This window comes from Xenopus laevis, chromosome 3L (genome assembly GCF_017654675.1).
Source record: "Xenopus laevis strain J_2021 chromosome 3L, Xenopus_laevis_v10.1, whole genome shotgun sequence".
Classification (NCBI taxonomy): domain Eukaryota; kingdom Metazoa; phylum Chordata; class Amphibia; order Anura; family Pipidae; genus Xenopus; species Xenopus laevis.
In genome coordinates this window covers 1,106,696-1,128,621 of record NC_054375.1, presented here as the reverse complement: position 1 = coordinate 1,128,621, position 21,926 = coordinate 1,106,696, and the positions used below count along the sequence as shown (strand labels likewise).

The following is a 21,926-nucleotide window of genomic DNA, read 5'->3' as shown; positions in this document are numbered from 1 at the left end:
TATTTTCAGCCTGGACAACTGGTAACCGGCAATAAATGAAGTTCGTTAAGAAAAAGCAATTAATTAAGTGTCTGGCTGGAATTCCCATTAACAGTTCCGCCACATTAATGTTGAGCAATTACAGTTTGGCTGCTGGTCCTATAGACACGGAGCCCCTTTCTGATTGGCTGGCGAGTACCACTGTCTGGCGCCCAATCCCTGAAGCTGCAAAAAGTCCTTCAAGTGACTCCAAGAAACTTCAGTGAGACTCAGTGGAACACTGGGAAGCCTGGTCGCTAAGCACACGGTCCCTGGCAACCAGACAGCCATATAAAAGGGACACGGGAGGTGCAGTAAAAAGAAAGACACAAAATGAAGAGCAAATGGTCTCACCCCTGAATCCCACTCAAGACCTTCCCATGTAATAGTCTCCTTTTTACAGTTCGGGAGGATTTTCCTTGGGGTAATAAAGAGGCCGGGAGACGACAGGGAGGAGTCAGTTCCGTTTTATTATTCAGCAGAGAAATATTTACATTGAGTTGCTCTACAGTCACGTTCCTTTCATTGCACAACACATTCAGGGGCCACGGGGGGTCAATCACATGGGACATGACAGGGCCACAAAGGGAGACCCCAGAAATGGGTTTAGATCACCCCCTCCTGATTTAGCAAACGCAATGCCCCCAGAACTGCCAAGTGACAGTTGCTTCCAGTATAAAGTCGGGTGACAGTCGGCTCATTCCCCCAAATCTGAAACCCACCTGCAGCACAAGTTTATTATAGGGGCAGTGACCTGAGCTGCTAGCGCTCTCTATTATACCTACATCTATGGGTAATACAGCAGCATGGCAGCTCCCACGCACCGATCAGATATATAAGGCTCTGTGGTGGTGTCTATATATTATATACATGTTACTCAGAGCATTCATTGGTAAGTAAAGGGTAAGTGCGCCTTCCCTACACATAGTGGGATGTTAATGTTAACGATGTTCTGATTGTAACGAGACCAACGTCGGGTTCAAGTATTCCAGGGAGCTGGCACCAAACTGGAAACCACAATCTCTCCCCTATAACAACCTACTAGTTACTGGGGTCTCTGGGTAACCGTCCCACCCGCTCTATGAGGGGCTCCAAGAGTGTCAGGGGGACCACTGGGTATAAGACTCAACGGGACAGTTCCCCTTTAAATGAATTCTAAGTAGGATGTAGACAATTAAATTTTACACAATTTGCAGTTGGTCTTCATGTATAAGTCTCAAAGGGACATTTCCCCTTTAAAGTAGGATGTAGACAATTACATTCTTACACAATTTGCAGTTGGTCTTCATGGAATAAGTCTCAAAGGAACAGTTCCCCTTTAAATGAGGTCTAAGTAGGACGCAGACAATTACATTTTACACAATTTGCAGTTGGTCTTCTTGTATAAGACTCAAAGGGACTTCATGTATGAGACTCAAAGGGACAATACCCCTTTAAATTAAGTCTAAGTAGGATGCAGCCCATTACATTCTTACACAATTTGCCGTTGGTCTTTATTTTGTGAATTTCAGCAGCTATCTGGTTGCTAGGGGCTAATTTACCCTAGCAACCAGGCAGTGGTGCGAGAGGTTGAAAGATGAATGGGAAAGGAATAAAAGGTAACAACAAGCTGCCGGGGTCAGTGACTCCCACTGAGAAAGCAAATCATTCCAAGACTATTGTATAATGAAGACCAATTGACAAGCTGCTTAGAATAGGCCATTCTGTAACACATACACACAAAGTTTGTGTAAAGGCGAACTTCCCCTTTAAAGGATAAGTAAACCTTGATGTAAAATTGACGAGAGGGTTATTTTAAGCAGTTTTGTAATTTCTATTCATTATTTATTTTGTTTTGATTCCAAGATATTAAGGGATGTACTGTTAATATGAATGAATTGTGTTACAACAGCACCACCTGCTGGTCAGTTTCTGACCAGTCTGACCAGCAAGTAGTCAAGGAAGTTGTCAGGAGAAAGAAAGAGGCTGATGTTCTTCTGCTTAGGAAAGATGTGAGAAAGGTTTCTAATTTTATTCCTAAGCAGAAGAACATCAGCCTCTTTCTTTCTCCTGACAACTTCCTTGACTACTTGCTGGTCAGACTGGTGGGAAACTGACCAGCAGGTGGCGCTGTTGTAACACAATTCATTCATATTAACAGCACATGTATCCCTTAATATCTTGGAATAAAAACAAAATAAATAATGAGTGTAAATGACAAAATAGTCCCCTCATCGATTTTACATTCACTTATTGTAAAAGTTTCCTTATCCTTTAATGTGTCAGCGTTATATATATATATATACACAGGTCACAACGTCACCGTTTCCTGCGCAATTAACACACAATGGCGTCTCGGCGTTTCCTTAGAAAGGTCCCTTGTGCCGTAAGTAAAGTGCTTTACCCCCCAGACGTTGGACATTTTGGTTATGGATGGGGGGGGGGAGGTTTTTACAAGTATTTCTGCCGCTAGAGGCAGCAGCGACCGAGACCCCTTGTGTATGTAGGACACTCATTTGTATATTACTGTGTATATATTAATATACAATAAGATACAAGCTCAGGGGCTTTGCTTTGGTCTCAGTTTGGGTGAGGGGAGAGGAGGATGATGGGAATATTAATGAGAGACGACAGAGCATGACATCACAGCTTGGGTATTTGGGGGGTTAAATTGGACCCAGGCGCAGTAGTGAGTTAAAGGGCAAGTAGAGACCCCCCAAATAAAATTTCGTTTGGAACCGTCCCGGTCTGAGTGACGATGATGAATTAAAGCAAATAGAAGTCTATGGAGCTGTTCACACTGCAACAGTGGCTGGACACACCTATGCGTGAGGATTAAAGGGGCAATTCACTCAAAGCAGAGTTCCGTCGACTGACTTCTTGTCTGCGCTACAGTATGGCTTCCCCCGCTCCATTCAGTGGCAAATCCTTTGCTCTTTTACCCCCCCAGATCAGAAGCCGACGCGTTACCCCCCCCCCCACGCGCGCAATTCAATCGCAATAGAAATGATTCACAATTAGCAGAAAAAATAGAAAATCTCTTCATAAATGTCCCTTTCCCTTTAATTGCACCGTTACTCATTGATATAAGAAAGGGGAACCCCCCCCACCAAGCCCCCAGGGGGCACAGTCTGGTCCAGGCACCGTCAGGAAGGAAAGGGTTAACGTGAAACCTACAAGGATTCAAGGCAAAGTGTTCCCCCCCCTGCTTCTCCCACGTGGGGATATGTTGTACCCCGTCTTATTGGGGTGAGTTGGAATCTTCTGGGGGGCGTGGCTACACGCAGAGCAACAAATGACAGTTGGGGGGCGCTACACTGAGCTGCGGATCATTCCAGTTACAAATAGATTCACATTATATTCACGTAGTGAAGGGGGTCCGGACCCCGTACAGTAGTCCGCTTGAAATGTAAGGAGAGGGGGCGTGGCCAATGTGCATATATGGGAGGGGCTCGGAAATCCGGCGGTTCCTCCGGGGCAGGCGTCACAGAACGCGGGTCGGTGCTGAATTGAAGTAAAATCTGCTTTTCCGATGATAAAAGTAGGGAGGAGCCTCGGCCCCGCCCCTCTTGCTCCAGGAAAACTGACAGTTAGTGGGTGGTTAAAGGCTCGCTCTATAAAAGGCATGTTTCAAAGAAAAACCATCATATTGAACCGCACGACGGACGCTCCCATGTTCTTCCCAGAACGAGATTCTGAAAATCCAATCGGACGAAGGGGGAGGGGGGGGTCGCTACTCGGGGAGGGTCAGCGCCGTCACCTCCGGCTTCATTTTGAAATATTGGTTGAGACGCACGATGGCGTAACTGTAATTAAAAGCACAGGGGGTTAATTATTAACCTCAAGACCAACTGCAAGCTGGCGCCATAAATCTCCTGAACATCTGGGGGTTCACATTAAAAATTAGTCACCCCCATATTTCCCTAAAGCTTAAGTGCCACATCCTCCCAGAAGTCCACTCGCTGACTCTCTAAAGTGCTACAGTGTCTCCCATTGGCCAAGAGCAACGGCCCCTACTGAGCATGCTCAGTCTCACTTCCTTGTTTGGATACATTGTATCAATTACATCACTGAGCATGCTCAGTAGGGACTCTTGCTCTTGGCCAATGGCCGACGCTGCAGCACTTTAGAGAGTCAGCGACCGGACTTCTGGGAGGACGTAAATCTTAGAAAAATGGTAAAAAAAATAATAAAAATAACAGAAAGCAATTGGGGAGACGGGAACTTATTATTTCAGAAGAATGACAGTTGCACCCCTTAAAGGGAGATCATTAACTGTTACACGAGCAGCACGTGTGCCCCCCATAAATGAAGATATAGAAGTGGGGGAGGGGTCGGAGGCCGGCAATATGCACAAGATCCCCAGAATGACGCACAAAACGGGGGGCTCTAAGGTTTCACAAGGTGCAGGCGGGAGATTTAATGGGGGGCAACTGTCATTTAATTCATACTGGGGCTCATTTATGAACACTGGGCAATTTTGCACCTGGGCAGTAACCCATAGCAACCAATCATTCTGCAGGTTGAACAATAAAAGCGAGCATTTGATTGGGCAATTTTGCACCTGGGCAGTAACCCATAGCAACCAGTGTTCATAAATGAGCCCCACCGAGAGCAAAGGGACGTATTTTCTTCATATGATTCACAGGATTTAGGGCAAGATCTGTGCTACAGCGTAAAGCTCATTCACATCCCAGTCTGGGGGAGAGCGATTGGTGCCCCAACATAAAGTGATCAAACAGTGACACCCAGTGGGCAGTTTGGGGTAGTGCGCAGTATAAAACCCACTCAATATAAAGGTTTCCCGTGGGACTTACCCCAAGAAGTCAAAGTCGATTTTGGAATATTTCGCTTGAATCAAGGCCCAGAGACCCCAGAAGAAATGAGAAGCCTGAGGAGGGAGGGGAAAAAAAAGCAGTTTATTATTATTATAAATAATATATTATTATAGGACACGTAAGGGGGTAATGTAATAAAATGCACGAAGTTTGCCCGGGGGCAGTAACCCATAGCAACCAATCAGCAGGTACAATTTACTGATCACCTGTTTAAATGCAAGCATCTTATTGGTTGCTATGGGTTACTGCTCCTGGGCAAACTTAGTGCCTTATATTACATACAGGGGAAAACCTCTGGTCCCCCCACGGGTAAGTTGTAACACTGAGCTGTGGCCCTACAGCCCCTGTGGCCCTTGCAGTCACCTCTGTACAATGCAACAGTCTCCCCCAACCCCCAACCCTAAGGTCTCCCCCAAAAGAGCAAATCATTTCCCACCAACAGTCGACACAGGGAATTATTTTATGGCGCAATAATTCTGCTTCACAAACAGCCCGGCGTTTAGACTACTACTGGTTGCTAAGATCTGTGACCATAGCAACCAGGCTAGGAAACGATTAAATACACTAACCCCACCCCAGGGTGCCCTTTTTATTGCCCCCCAGACTCACCAGCGCAAACTGATTCACTTGCACATAAAGAACTTCCACCTCCTTCTCGGTGACGTCCGAGTTTAACCCCTTGTGCTCCTTGTAGGCTTCTAGATACGCCCCGAGCCACTGGAACTGCAACTCCCGGCTGGGGTACAGCGAATAATCCACCTCACTCACTCCTACGAGCAACAGGGAGTCCGAAAACACATCTCATTAACCCCTTACAGTGCGGAAAAACAGAATCAGAGCATCGTATTAACCCACTGATGCGCCAATATGAATTGTGAGACTTGAGGGGGAACCTCACCTGCAAACTCGTTGAAGTGGTTGCCGATGTCGTAGGCCTGGTAGTTGTAGCCGGAATATTCGTAGTCGATGAACTGGACGTCTCCTGCAAGAGAGACAAACGACTGAGCCCAGAGACTTGGCCGGGGGCCCCGCGCGGGGGTGTTAGTGGCTCAGAAGCGACACTTTGGGCAAACACCGGGTCTGGCCTGTGAATTTTACCCTGGTTAAAGGGCAACAACCTCCTGTTTATCCACATAAATCCCCCCCCCCAACTCCCTCAGACAAAACTCACACGGTGCCGCATTTATAATATTAATAATAATAATAATAATAATAAATAATGTGTCTCTCTGTTGTTTAAACCCAAAGTTGGGAAATGGATTTCAAGAAACAATTTCACATAATATTCTGAATTTCTTTTAATTTAAAACCACCTGCACCCCTCTATACGACTGAACCCCACTATACGACTAAAACCCTCAATTCGACTGAACCCCACTAAACGACTGAACCCCACTATACGACTGAACCCCACTAAACGACTGAACCCCACTATATGACTGAACCCCACTATATGACTGAACCCCTCTAGGAGCCACTGAGCAGCAGCAGGTTGGTGGTCCCCAGCCCCTCGCTACAATAACAATAAATAAATATAGAGATAAAGTGATACATTAGGAAGTGGTACTTACAACTTGGGGTTCCAGAAAGCTGAAAGGTCAAATGAATCTCTCCAGATTCATTTGTCTAGAGAAGGGAAAAGAACGGCACTAAAAAAAACAGCGAACTCACAGCAGTGACTGCGCAAATACGAGGGACAGACACCGGGGCGTCATCCCTTCTGTAAAATACCTGAGTTACATTCTAATTGCCCCGTCTTCTATAGAAAAAGAAGAACATTCAGGAATAGCGACCCCCCTCCACACTTAACAGCACCAATGTGACCCCAACACCTGAGACAGGTAAGCACCGCCCACACCTGCCTCCAGCCCCTGCTACTACTTCCTGTTATCGGCCGAGTACTCGGCAGGTAATTATTTCAGGTGTCAGGGTCAGGTGACCCGCGTTTTTTGCAGGATTGAGGGGGGCAGTGTTCTTTGCACTGGTCTTTTCGTTCCAGGATTAAAGATAAAAGGGGTTCAGGTTACCCCAACAGTAAAGAACAGGAGAGTTGCAGTTGAATGACATGAAAGGTTCGGCGGTTACATTGTAACACAAGGAATTAGTGGGGCTCATTTATAAACACTGGGCAAATTTGCAGCTGGGCAGTAACCCATAGCAACCCATAGCAACCAATCAGGGATGAGCTTGTTTCAGCCCGCGGCAGTGTTAACCAGTATCAGCATCTGATTGGTTGCCATGGGTTGCCGCCCACCAGTATCTCGTATTAAACAGGTTTGTACCCCACTTTCATTACATCACAGGCGTCGACAGAATAAAATCCCAACGTTTCCTTTTGCCCCTGGGGCAGAACGGGTGTAAAATTCACAGTCAAGTCCCAAATAGACAAATAATGAACATGAAGCCCAACATCGCCCCCTTGTGTCGGCACAGGGAAATACCCCAGGGAACAGGGGGCGCCGGAGCGTGGGGGTCCACATTACAGACAGCGATGAGAATACGGGAATTACCAGGATTCGTGCTCCTAGGGGGAGGTGCCAGGGGTACAAATGACGCCACGGGGGGAACCCACAAACCTGATCTGCGGCAGATGAAGAAAATTGACACATTTCACAATATTAAAAGCCCCTCATTGCGACTGACCCCCCTCAGGGATTTAAAGTGGAACTCGACCTTCGTTTTCACTTAAACGTAACAATTAAATGTGACTTAAATGTAACGTGGGGCCCGAGGGGAGGGAACGTTTCACTGGGACCCCCATTCAATTCATTCCATCTGCAAATCCACAGCTATGGGGGGCTTGACTATTGGATAGAGTCCCCGCCCATGGATACGACTATTGGATAGAGTCCCCGCCTGTGGATCCGACTATTGGATAGAGGCTGAGTCCCCGCCCATGGATACGACTATTGGATAGAGTCCCCGCCTGTGGATACGACTATTTAATAGAGGCTGAGTCCCCGCCCATGGATATGACTATTGGATAGAGTCCCCGCCTGTGGATACGACTATAGGATAGAGGCTGAGTCCCCGCCCATGGATACGACTATAGGATAGAGGCTGAGTCCCCGCCCATGGATACGACTATTGGATAGAGGCTGAGTCCCCGCCCATGGATACATTCAGGGGCAGCAAACAGAGCCAATCAGAGGGGTCGGTTATTTGCACCAAATAAAGGAGGAAATTCCACTTTAATGCCCCAAGAGGCAAATAATGTTCTGAGGCCACAATCGCTATGTATTACCCAGAATTCTCTATTAATTAGGTGCTTCAATAAAAGACTGGAACCATCATAATGTTATAGCCCATAAGAGCCCTGACCGATCCCCCCCCCCCCCACATATATTTATATTCACTTTAGAGGGTGGAACAGTTTTTGGATTTCTCACAAATTCCCCCCCTACCCCCCATAACTGGTTGTTTTTTCCCCCCTCAAGGTGCAAATGGTTTAAATATAGAGATCTATTTGCCCCTCTTCAACAGACAGTAAAACAGTGCAAGACAGTTCCTTCCTCCATAGCGCCTCTAGTGGTCACAACCTGATGGAGCTGTTAGTGTTCCGAGTGTTAGTGTTCCTAATGTTTGCGCACCTAGTGTTCATGTTCCTAGTGTTAGGGAGCCTAGTGTTAGGGAGCCTAGTGTTAGCGCTCCTAGTGTTAACGCGCCTAGCGTAAGTCTTCCTAGCGTTAGGGAGCCTAGTGTTAGCGCTCCTAGTGTAAGTGTGCCTAGTGTTAGCGCTCAGACGCTGCCGCTTTTCTCCCCCTAGTGCCGCCCTGTGCTTTATCAGCAAATAAACTGCAAGCTCTATGGGCCAGGAATAGATTGTGCCAGCAGCTCTCAGTAGATTTGCACTGTGTTTTACTGTCTTTTTAAAGGGCAAATACACCCGAAATGTAAACCCTTTGGAGCCAACCCAGCAGGGGCCTTGGATTCCCAATATGAGTTCTGTCCCCCACAAATCCCATTTCCCTACTTACCAAAGGAAATTTCACCTAAAATAAGGCAGATTTGGGGGCACAGACCAGGCAAATATTTACAGCGCTACAGTCTAAGTCAGCGCTAAAGCCACTGGCCTTGTTGTTACAGTAAAGAGCGGCACTTACAGGCCCGGTACCCACCTCTCTTTTCATTGTAAATGATGTTTTTACACAGGAGGTCGTTGTGACACAGAACCACCGGCGACTGCAGATTGGACAGAACCTCCTTCATCCACGACATCTCGTCCTCCAGAACCCGGGGGCTCGGGACCTCCCGCTTGAACCTGCGGAACAGGAAGTGCATTAGAATTGCTCCGCCCACTCCAGTCTCCTGCGCTCTCACCCCTTCCACTAGGGGGAGTCACTATGTATTGGGACTGGGCCGCCAGTGAAGCCCTCACCCTGTGTAGCCAATCCGAGAGCAGAACGGAGAGGAGGCAGGGAGTTGCAGGGAGTTGCAGGGCAGAAAGCACAGTGTGTACCACGGAACTGGCACCCTGAGGGCATCGTACCTGCCATTAACCGCCTCCATTTCAAACTCTGTAGGAATCAGGGAGAAATATTTCCTCATTTTAACCCATAAATTGGATTTGGGGATCCAGCCGTTGTGGGCGTGAATAGCGTGGATCTTGGCCAGTCGCCGGGCTATTAGCCTGGAATAAAAGGGAAAGAATCTGCGGTTACTGACGGTGATACAATGTTACAATCTTGTCACCGATGGTGATACCACAATACAATCCTGTTACCGCCGGTGATACAACGTTACAATCTTGTTGCCACCGGCGATACAAGGTTACACTCTGACAGTGATACCCTGTTACGATCTTGATACAGACGGTCATACAAGGTTACAATTTTGTTAACAACTATGATACAATGTTACAACCGTGTCACCGACTGTGATACAATGTTACAACCTTGTCGCCGACGGTGATACAATGTTACGATCTTGACGCCGACGGTGATACAATGTTACGATCTTGACGCCGGTGGTGATACAATGTTACAATCTTGACGCCGACTGTGATACAATGTTACGATCTTGACGCCGACTGTGATACAATGTTACAATCTTGACGCCGACTGTGATACAATGTTACAACCTTGTCGCCGACGGTGATACAATGTTACGATCTTGACGCCGACGGTGATACAATGTTACAATCTTGACGCCGACTGTGATACAATGTTACAATCTTGACGCCGACTGTGATACAATGTTACGATCTTGACGCCGGTGGTGATACAATGTTACGATCTTGACGCCGACTGTGATACAATGTTACGATCTTGACGCCGACTGTGATACAATGTTACGATCTTGACGCCGACGGTGATACAATATTACAACCTTGACGCCGGTGGTGATACAATGTTACAATCTTGACGCCGACTGTGATACAATGTTACAATCTTGACGCCGACGGTGATACAATGTTACGATCTTGACGCCGGTGGTGATACAATGTTACAACCTTGACGCCGACGGTGATACAATATTACAACCTTGACGCCGGTGGTGATACAATGTTACAATCTTGACGCCGACGGTGATACAATGTTACGATCTTGACGCCGGTGGTGATACAATGTTACAACCTTGACGCCGACTGTGATACAATGTTACAACCTTGACGCCGGTGGTGATACAATGTTACAATCTTGACGCCGACTGTGATACAATGTTACGATCTTGATGCTGCTGATAATATAATGTTACAATCTTGTTGCCGACGGCGATACCACGTTACAATCCTGTTACCGCCGGTGATACAATGCTACAATTTGCCGCAGGCGATACAAGGTTACAATCTGTGATACCACGTTACAATCTTGTTATAGACGGTGATACAACGTTACAATCTTGTTGCCGACAAAGTTACAATCTTGCCATCGGGGAGAACATATAGTGAATGTTTCGGTGCAGAAGTGATAGGGTTAATGGACAAATCACTCGCTATTGGGCCACAAACGGATTCCCTGCAGCCAATGGGATTGAAGCCAAGGCTAAATCCCCCCACAACAAAGCAAATATTGGGTCGTGTCCTTCTCAGTCTCTGCAGCAAGGAGAGCAGCACGGAGTTAACCCCGAGACCCAACAAAGGGGAATTAGAAGTCACCAAAATCTTCTTACTGGTTAATTTCCAATGTGTAAGCAACACCCGACTTACTCACGGGATTAGTTCTGTCACCTTCACGGCTCAGCACAATGGGGCTCTGGAATCTGCCCAATGGCACCCGGGGAAAAGAATGGAAATAAAGGGCCCCCAGAGCCCAGTTTTGGACCCTTTGTCTTGAACCCAAATGTCTTCCCTAAAAGGGACAGTGACCCTTTATTCTCACAATGTGATTCCTAAACGGCTCCTTCTGTTTTGTCTGATTTGTTTCTTTTTCATATTAAATAAACCTTAAATTGGGCACAGAATGGGCACCGGGCACTTTAGTTGTCGCCGTCACAGAAACAGACCCAATAAACACATCGTTTTAGTGCTGGAAAGATCAGCTACAAATTCAGAGAATAGGATTTGAATAGAATTGTAGTTCAGCAACAGCTCATGAGATTGAATATGCGTCTCTCTCTCTCTCTCTATTTGTAATGGGGTGAGAAATGGGACTTATTTACACTCACCGCTATATAAAACACTGGGGGTAAAGCAACACCTTCAGCTTCAAGTCTTCATTTGTAACAGTCACTTATATACTCTGCCATACTCCTCCTACGCTCCTCCTACTCTCCTCTTATGCTCCTCCTATGCCCCTCCTCCTACACTTTCACCTACACGCCTCCTCTTACGCTCCTCCTCCTGAGCTCCTCCTATGCCCCTCCTCCTATGCCCCTCTTCCTAGGCTCCTCCTCCTACGTTCCTCTTAAGCTCCTGTTCCATCAGCTGACTATCTGGTCAAACAACCCCTCAGTGACTTCTAATATCCTTATCATTTACAGTAGGGGGTACATTATCCCTTATAATACATGAGTGATACTCAGAGTTCCCTGTATAACTCAGCCTGCAGCCTTGTGTCTTTATATGGTCACAGAACAACCCCTCAGTGACTTCTAATATCCTTATCATTTACAGTAGGGGGTACATTATCCCTTATAATACACGAGTGATACTCAGAGTTCCCTGTATAACTCAGCCTGCAGCCTTGTGCCTTTATATGGTCACAGAACAACCCCTCAGTGACTTCTAATATCCTTATCATTTACAGTAGGGGGTACATTATCCCTTATAATACATGAGTGATACTCAGAGTTCCCTGTATAACTCAGCCTGCAGCCTTGTGCCTTTATATGGTCACAGAACAACCCCTCAGTGACTTCTAATATCCTTATCATTTACAGTAGGGGGTACATTATCCCTTATAATACATGAGTGATACTCAGAGTTCCCTGTATAACTCAGCCTGCAGCCTTGTGCCTTTATATGGTCACAGAACAACCCCTCAGTGACTTCTAATATCCTTATCATTTACAGTAGGGGGTACATTATCCCTTATAATACATGAGTGATACTCAGAGTTCCCTGTATTACTCAGCCTGCAGCCTTGTGCCTTTATATGGTCACAGAACAACCCCTCAGTGACTTCTAATATCCTTATCATTTACAGTAGGGGGTACATTATCCCTTATAATACATGAGTGATACTCAGAGTTCCCTGTATAACTCAGCCTGCAGCCTTGTGCCTTTATATGGTCACAGAACAACCCCTCAGTGACTTCTAATATCCTTATCATTTACAGTAGGGGGTACATTATCCCTTATAATACATGAGTGATACTCAGAGTTCCCTGTATAACTCAGCCTGCAGCCTTGTGTCTTTATATGGTCACAGAACAACCCCTCAGTGACTTCTAATATCCTTATCATTTACAGTAGGGGTACATTATCCCTTATAATACATGAGTGATACTCAGAGTTCCCTGTATAACTCAGCCTGCAGCCTTGTGCCTTTATATGGTCACAGAACAACCCCTCAGTGACTTCTAATATCCTTATCATTTACAGTAGGGGGTACATTATCCCTTATAATACATGAGTGATACTCAGAGTTCCCTGTATAACTCAGCCTGCAGCCTTGTGCCTTTATATGGTCACAGAACAACCCCTCAGTGACTTCTAATATCCTTATCATTTACAGTAGGGGGTACATTATCCCTTATAATACATGAGTGATACTCAGAGTTCCCTGTATAACTCAGCCTGCAGCCTTGTGTCTTTATATGGTCACAGACCCCTCAGTGACTTCTAATATCCTTATCATTTACAGTAGGGGGTACTTGAATGTGAATGGGGGGTCTGTACCTGAATATTGTGGGGTTACAGACATGTTGTGGGTCGAGGGCCTCCCCCTGCATAAACTCGTAGCACAGGCCGTTATTAAAGGTGCAGTACAGTTGGGGGGCACAGCCGTGCGACTGCAACACCCGGAAACTCTTAAGCTCCTCCTCTCTGTCCACCAGCAGTTCCGTCTTGTTGCCGTAGATTCTCACCAGGACCACGTCCTCCATTGTGTCCCCCATGTAACAGCCAATCAGCTTGTTGGTTATTCCGTCTGTGAAAAGCTGAAGAAAGAAACCAACATGGGGTTAAAACTTTGGAATAGGAAGTGCATCAAGCAATATGGCAGCTCCTGCGTGTACATCCAGATATAGAGAAAGGAAACTAAGTTCCATACCCTCCACTACAGACAGACAGATGGACTATATAAATATATATATATGGACTCCAGGTTAAATGGTTGGTGGGTGCTGGGAGTTGTAACTCAACAACAACAGAAGGGCGGCAGGTTGGTGATACAATGAGTGATTGTGATTGGCAAATGCTAAAACAAAGTGGCCACTGGGTGGCGCTGCCTCTCTGCATTCTGGGAAATCACCGTCACTCACAGGGAATCAGTATGGCAGATCCCACTTACACTGATTCACAGACACAGAATAAATAAGATCAATCCTCTACATTTATGTAAAATAGGGTACACTTCCCCTTTAGTCCCTGCTGGTTGGGAGGGAGGAATGTTCCCACTGGGGGTGCCCAGGAATGACCCCCACAAATTCCTCGATATACTGGGGCCCCTCACTGGGGCAGTAGTTGTAGGGCAACACAGTGATGGTGTTATGTTATTATATAGCACCAACATATGCTGTAGCGCTGCACAGAGATTATACATCACTTCCCTCCCATCAGTCCCTGCCCCAGTGAGCTTACAATCTAAGGTCCCTATCACATTACCATCAGTCCCTGCCCCAGTGAGCTTACAATCTAAGGTCCCTATCACATTCCCATCAGTCCCTGTTCCAGTGAGCTTACAATCTAAGGTCCCTATCACATTACCATCAGTCCCTGTCCCAGTGAGCTTACAATCTAAGGCCCCTATCACATTCCCATCAGTCCCTGTCCCAGTGAGCTTACAATCTAAGGTCCCCACGCTGGCAGTCACAGAGGAACAGCAGCACCTGCTCAGGACAAATATTTACATTCTGGGGATAAATAAATAAAACACAAATTAACACTTTGTGCCATCAGTGAATTGTGGCCTGAGCTCCGCCCCCTCTAAGACTTGGGGTGTCGGGGGACACAGAATGTCCAATAAAGGGGAGTAAAGGGATTTCAGGGGGTGGAACCAGGTGAACTGAATTCATTTCCCCAAACAAAAAGAACTTATAAGGAAATGTATCAAGAAATAACAGACCCCCCCGGGGGGGGAAGAGAAACACTGGGGTTTTGTTAGAGAAGAAGAATCGTCACTTTGTCTCAAGGACAAGAATTGCCCCCCAGCCCCCCCCCCCCGCGTCTCCTTCTTGTTTACATTTTGTTACACAGAATGGGGGGGGTCTCTGTAATTGGGGGTAGAAATAAAGAGCAAATAGACCAATAGGGGAACATGGGGGTGCAGGGGCCCCAGAGAACAGGGAGACGGGGCCATAATAGGAATTAAAGGGAAACAGGTCACATGGGGGGTGGAGCTAATCCCATTCACCCCCCAGTAGTGGAAGAAGTGTGAGCTCAGCAGCCCACAAGCCACGGACCATCGGCTCTTTAATGATTAAAGGGAAAGTGAATGAAACAGGAGGGTGACCCTGAAATGAAGGTGAATGTGGCCCCGCCCCACTGGAGCCCGACTCCCAGCATGCCTTGCACTGCCCTTTAACACTGGACCAGAATAGAAGTCTGTGTGCTGGGGGGCCCCTATAGTACAGACTCGGGGGCAGCTCAGCACCCCCAATTAATTAACCAGTAACCGACCACTCCACTGCCTCTATCAGCAACATGTACTGGAAGGGGTTTAAAGGGCAAGTAAAAGCAATGCTGTAATTAGAGTGCAGATTATTCACGTGTCCATGGGAACAGAGGGTCAGATCAGGTCCAGACCAGTTTGGGGAAAACAGGTTTAGTTTCCCTTTACTCCATTTCGTGTCTCTCTGGAGCCGATAGAAAGATAAGTCAGATGCCTGAGGCAGGGAAAACAAAACCTCCCCATTTTACTTTAAATCAGTGAATCTACGAAATCTGGAAGAAGCACCGGGGAACGAACACAGAATTCTCCGACAATTTATTTGTATTGCCAGGAAGGAACGTCACACGCCCGGGAGAACTTTAAATATTAGCTAAACAGGACTGGACTACAATTCCCAGCATCCTCTTCTAGGTTCAGTTCCCCCAACACAGAGAAGCTTCCCATTGGCTCATGGGGGAAGTAAGAAGGTGACCAATAGGATGAGCAATGGCCGTTACTATGTTACAAGTACAATGTCCTCGGATCTAAACTGATACATTTTGCCAATGTCTCCCCTGGCAGCTGAAGGGTTAAACTCACCGAGAGGAAATGAAATTGTCACCCACAGGCCAAAGGGAAGTGAGAAACTGCTGATTGTGCTGAGACAGGAACCCCAGAACCAATCATATGGCAGGAGGCAGAGACAGAGACACAGAGAAAGAGACAGAGAGAGAAATACAGACAGAGAGAGAGACAGACAGAGATACAGAGAGAGACAGACAGAAAGAGACACACAAAGAGAGAGATCCAGAGAGACAGAGAGAGACAGAGAGAGAGACAGAGAGAGAGACAGACAGAGAGACAAAGCGAAAGACAGAGCGAGAGACAGAGAGACACACAGAGAGAGAGAGAGAGAGACACACAAAGAGAGAGATACAGAGACAGAGAGAGAAATACAGACAGAGAGAAAGACAGAGAGACAAAGCGAAAGACAGAGAGAGAGACAGAGAGACACAGAAAGAAAGAGAGAGGGATACAGAGAGAGAGAGCGAGACAGAGAGACACAGAGACACAGAGAGAGACACAAAGCGAAAGACAGAGAGAGACAGACACAGAGAGAGAGAGAGAGAGACACAAAGCGAAAGACAGAGAGAGACAGACACAGAGAGAGAGAGAGACACAGAGGGGGAGAGACAGAGGGAGAGACAGACAGAGAGAGACAGAGAGAGACAGAAGGAGAGAGAGAGAGAGAGACAGAGGGGGAGAGACACAGAGTGATAGAGACAGAGGGAGAGACAGACAGAGAGAGACAGAAAGAGAGAGACAGAAAGAGAGAGAGACACACACAGGGGGAGAGACAGAGGGGGAGAGACACAGAGTGATAGAGACAGAAGGAGAGAGAGAGAGAGAGAGAGAGAGAGGGAGAGACACAGAGTGATAGAGACAGAGGGAGAGACAGAAAGAGAGAGAGACACACACACAGGGGGAGAGACAGAGGGGGAGAGAGACAGACTAGGTACAAGGCTACTGTACTAAGCTGAATAAACAGCAGCCGCACGCCCAATCAGCTCAATGTACCTCCGAGTCTTGTTCACTTGTGATTGGACAAGGAATGAACACAGGACACAGATTGGTCGAGAGAAGGAGCACTGGGGCCTGTGAGTGACAACACGACTGTTGTACATTAATTCTTGTACTGGGGCCCCTGACTTCCTTTACTTCCCCTTTATTGTCATGCAGTTACATAGAGGGGCAAATGAGTGAGTTGTTGGGGCAGTAGGAAGAGACCCCCCAGCTCATTCCTGCCCTTGGGGCCCTTTTCCCTCCTGCCAGTTGGGGGCACTGGGTCTTCAACCTAATTGAGGGGTACACCTGCCAGTGCTACCCCAAGTGCCACCCCTCAATGAGGCTGAAGCCCCAGTGCCCCCAACTGGCTATAGGGAAAAGGGCCCCAAAGAGCCAATGGTTCTGCACACACAGGAAGTGGATCTCAGGGGTTCAGTGGGGAAAGAGGGACATTTCCTATGAGGGACCAGGAAGTGTAATGTGACCCAGGTCCTGCACGTGGCACTTACTGTCAGATGGCAGTTTCACACCAGAAAATAGATCAATAAATCCCCTCAATGGCAGGTACAGACACACACTGACATCCCAGCTGGTACCTACCTCCACAACCAGTACCTACCTCTACCTACACAACCAGAGCCTGTACCTACCTCCACCTACACAACCAGAGCTGGTACCTACCTCCACCTACACAACCAGAGCTGGTACCTACCTCCACCTCCACAACCAGAGCTGGAACCTACCTCCACCTACACAACCAGAGCTGGTACCTACCTCCACCTACACAACCAGAGCTGGAACCTACCTCTACCTCCACAACCAGAGCTGGTACCTACCTCTACCTCCACAACCAGAGCTGGTACCTACCTCTACCTCCACAACCAGAGCTGGTACCTACCTCTACCTCCACAACCAGAGCTGGTACCTACCTCTACCTCCACAACCAGAGCTGGTACCTACCTCTACCTCCACAACCAGAGCTGGTACCTACCTCTACCTCCACAACCAGAGCTGGTACCTACCTCTACCTCCACAACCAGAGCTGGTACCTACCTCTACCTCCACAACCAGAGCTGGTATCTACCTCTACCTCCACAACCAGAGCTGGTACCTACCTCTACCTCCACAACCAGAGCTGGTACCTACCTCTACCTCCACAACCAGAGCTGGTACCTACCTCTACCAACACAACCAGAGCTGGTACCTACCGCTACCTACACAACCAGAGCTGGTACCTACCTCTACCTACACAACCAGAGCTGGTACCTACCTCTAGCTACAGATCCAGAGCTGGTACCTACCTCTACCTACAGATCCAGAGCAGGTACCTAGCTCTACATACAGATCCAGAGCTGTTACCTACCTCCACCTACACAACCAGAGCTGGTACCTACCTCTACCTACAGATCCAGAGCTGGTACCCACTGCCTACTATCTACCTGCATTGCCAATCAGACTGATGCCCGGGGCTCACAAGGGTGGCACCACATGCACTGGGTTGTACTGGTCACTCCCAAAGGACCCGCCATGAACAGTTGGATCTCAGGCAGTTGGACAGAACTCAATAGGGGAAGGAATTCTGGGAGGGACACGGGGTTCCCCTGAGCAGTAACAGTCTGATCTTGGGGACTTGGGGTAACGGGAGCCCAATTGGGTCAGTATCGATGACTCCCAGAGGTTCCACCGCCCCCGAGGCTCATGATAGCGCAGGGCGATTATTTACTCTGGAGAATGCGATATTGCAACTCACATGCCTCGCAGTAATGAGAACCCTCAGAGCTGACACGCCCACTGCCACAGCCCAATCACGTGGAACTCCTGGTCTGAGCTTCTCAACAACTCAACCTATAGGGATCAGGGGCAACAAAACCCCATCACTTCCTTATGGAGCAGGATCCAGTCCATTCTCCTACTGAGGATCCAGTCCGGCCCAATTACTGCAGGTACAATAACTGCTGTTCTTCTATGAGCAGAGAGCTGACATTTATTAGTTCTCTATGTGCTCTGCCCTGTCTCACCAACCTGTTACCCAGCAGCCCACTCTCTCCCTCTCTCATTATTATTATATATATGTTATACGAGATGTGCTACTGCTTCTTTATTTCTTATTATTATTATAATACACAAAATCTATGAATATCTGGTAACGTATATCCTTATAAACTGAGCGTTCTGATGTCATTTCTGTCACATGACTCACTGAAACTTGTGTATTATAATAAATAAAGTACCCCCAGTTGCAAAATATAAGGATATTAGAAGTAACCTCGGAGTTCCATGACCTGTATAAAAATACTCTGCCTCGTGTTTTTATATGGTCATGTGACTCCTCTGTAACTTATAATATCCTTATATTTTACAAGAGGGGGTACTTTATTCACTATATTCACGATTCCCATCAGTCCCTGCCCCAGTGAGCTTACAATCTAAGGTCCCTATCACATTCCCATCAGTCCCTGCCCCAGTGAGTTTACAATCTAAGGTCCCTATCACATTCTCATCAGTCCCTGCCCCAGTGAGCTTACACTCTAAGGTCAATATCAAATTCCCATCAGTCCCTGCCCCAGTGAGCTTACACTCTAAGGTCAATATCACATTCCCATCAGTCCCTGTCCCAGTGAGTTTACAATCTAAGACCCCTGTCACATTCCCATCAGTTCCTCTACCAGAGAGCTTACAATCTAAGGACCCTATCACATTTCCATCAGTCCCTGTCCCAGTGATCTTACAATCTAAGGTCCCTATCACATTCCCATCAATCCCTGTCCCAGTGAGCTTACAATCTAAGGTCCCTATCACATTCCCATCAGTCCCTGTCCCAGTGAGCTTACAATCGAAGGTCCCTATCACATTCCCATCAGTCACTGCCCCAGTGAGTTTATAATCTAAGGTCCCTATCACATTCCCATCAGTCCCTGTCCCAGTGAGCTTACAATCTAAGGTCCCTATCACATTCCCATCAGTCCCTGTCCCAGTGAGCTTACAATCTAAGGTCCCTATCACATTCCCATCAGTCTCTGCCCCAGTGAGTTTATAATCTAAGGTCCCTATCACATTCCCATCAGTCCCTGTCCCAGTGAGCTTACACTCTAAGGTCCCTATCACATTCCCATCAGTCCCTGCCCCAGTGAGCTTACAATCTAAGGTCCCTATCACATTCCCATCAGCCCCTGCCCCAGTGAGCTTACAATCTAAGGTCCCTATCACATTCCCATCAGTCCCTGTCCCAGTGAGCTTACAATCTAAGGTCCGTATCACATTCCCATCTGTCCCTGTCCCAGTGAGCTTACAATCTAAGGTCCCTATGACAGTCACACACAGTAGGAGGAGCAGGAGGGCCGCACAGGCAGGAATAGTGAATAGTGGGGGTGCTGCTGGGTGACATATGGAGGTAGAATTAGAGTGTCAGCCCAGCAGGCCAGTCCCTCCCCCCGGTACCTGGGTAGTGACGTGTTCCGGTTTCCATTTGGGCCTGAGCTGTTGGAGCAGCCGCAGGGCCCCGTCCCGGTATCCGGAGTCGATGACGGTGAAGTCGATCTTGGGCACGTGGGGACAGCCGGAGGGGACGTGGATGTAGTTGGCCATGAGACTGACTGAGACACCGGGAGACTGTGAGACACGGACGAGACACCGGGAGACTGAGGAGATTGTATCGGGCTCGGCGCTATAATGAGCGGATCAGATGGAAAATTCCACAAGCCCACTTAAGCCCCGCCCTCTTCGATCCCGCCCACTCACCTTCGCTGATCTCCCATTGGTCGTTACGGAGGTGTCAGCCGATTCTCACGTCAGTTGGGCGTCTCATTGAACGCGGGGCGGAGCTGTTACGCACCAAGCTGTCATGCAATACACCAGTCACGTGGCTCGTCTGTTACTTTGTATCAGTGGCCGGGGGCGGGGCGTCTGCTGTAGGGGAGGAGCCAGAGCTGTCACCTGTTCCCTTAGTTACAGTAAGAACCATTGGCCTGTGCTGCTCTCAGACTCCCGGCATCCTCTGTCACGTGCTTATACGGGAAGCACAAGTCTCCGTTTAGCCATGAAAGCCTGTGAGTGGCTTATTATGTGGTTGCTAAGGTCTCAGCAGCTTCTTCTTATACTTCCTCACTCATCAGTCTCTTTCCTATTCATCTGCCAGCCTGGAGCTCCTCCTTTGTTGCTAGGGCACTGACGTCCCTAGCAACCAGCCTGCAGTGCCCTGGAGACAACTGATCAATCATCTGTGACAGTTAAGTGATGGGAGTAACAGACAGACTCTACTACTTACACCCCATTACTCCTCTACTACTTACTACCGGTACTCATTACTAGTTACTACTTACACACTCTACTACTTACACCCCTCTACTACTTACACCCGGTACTACTTACTACTTACACCCCTCTACTACTTACACCTCGTACTACATACACCCCTGTAATCCTCTTCTACTTACTACTTACATCCCTCTACTACTTACACCATCTACAACTTACTATTTACACCCCTCTACTACTTACACCTGGTACTACTTACTACTTACACCCCTCTACTACTTACACCATCTACAACTTACTATTTACACCCCTCTACTACTTACACACTCTACTACTTACACCCTCTACTACTTACACCTGGTACTACTTACAGCCCTCTACTACTTACACTCCTGTACTACTTAGACCCCTGCCCCGAGCCCCTGTGTAATACATGATCTGTGTAAGTGAATCCCAACTTCTCGAAAAATGTCTCTGCCAACAGCAATGAGAATGTCCTGTCCTTGTGATGCATCATGGGAACTACCTGCCCCCATGGCCTGGTCTCTGTCTGTATTGGCTGACACTCATTGACTCCCAGCACCCATAGGAGGGTGTCGCTGTCAGGCAGAAGGTACTGGGAGTTTTATTCCCCACTATACACTGCACTGTCGCTTGAGCAGCAGATACATTTACACTGCCAGACTGGCCCATGCACCTGACTCATCCCATGCACTCATTCCATGCACCCATCTCATGCAGCAATCTCATGCGCCCATCCCATGCACTCATCCCATGCGCCCATTCCATGCACTCATCCCATGCACCAATGTCATGCACTCATCCCATGCACTCAGTTTCATGCAGCCAGCCCATGCACCATGTCAGGCCCCTAACTCCTGCACTCATTTGTTGCAGTCATGTCATGCAGCAATCTCATGCACGCAGCCAATGAGTAGTGAGGGCAGAACATTGCAGAGCTGAAAATACAGAAGCTGACAATTGTATTTATTTCCCTGTCTGGGGCCCCTAAGCGTTTTGCACTGGTCCCAGTATCTCTTGGCTATGATAGCAATGTACTCATACTGGCAGTGTACTC

The 21,926-nt window shown here is 47.6% G+C and overlaps 1 protein-coding gene across 6 annotated transcripts; it reads right to left on the bottom strand.

Moving 5' to 3' along the window:
- Positions 1-3,041: 3,041 nt before the first annotated feature.
- Positions 3,042-20,433, bottom strand: etnk1.L (ethanolamine kinase 1 L homeolog). Of its 6 annotated transcripts, none has more exons than XM_041585793.1 (9): positions 20,333-20,433; positions 13,117-13,376; positions 9,214-9,465; positions 8,954-9,096; positions 7,346-7,411; positions 5,734-5,817; positions 5,445-5,605; positions 4,815-4,888; positions 3,042-3,803 (listed from the first exon to the last, which is right to left on the bottom strand). In XM_041585793.1, exons 2-9 carry the CDS (start codon positions 13,332-13,334, stop codon positions 3,731-3,733), a joined length of 1,071 nt encoding a protein of 356 aa, XP_041441727.1. In that variant the 5' UTR covers positions 13,335-13,376; positions 20,333-20,433; the 3' UTR covers positions 3,042-3,730. The 6 variants fall into 6 exon arrangements, with proteins under 6 accessions (XP_041441727.1, XP_041441725.1, XP_018107315.1 ...); XM_041585791.1 differs by lacking the exon at positions 20,333-20,433 and adding an exon at positions 20,033-20,289; XM_018251826.2 differs by lacking the exon at positions 20,333-20,433 and adding an exon at positions 20,033-20,287 and having other exon boundaries at positions 9,325-9,465.
- Between the last annotated feature and the right edge of the window lie 1,493 nt (positions 20,434-21,926).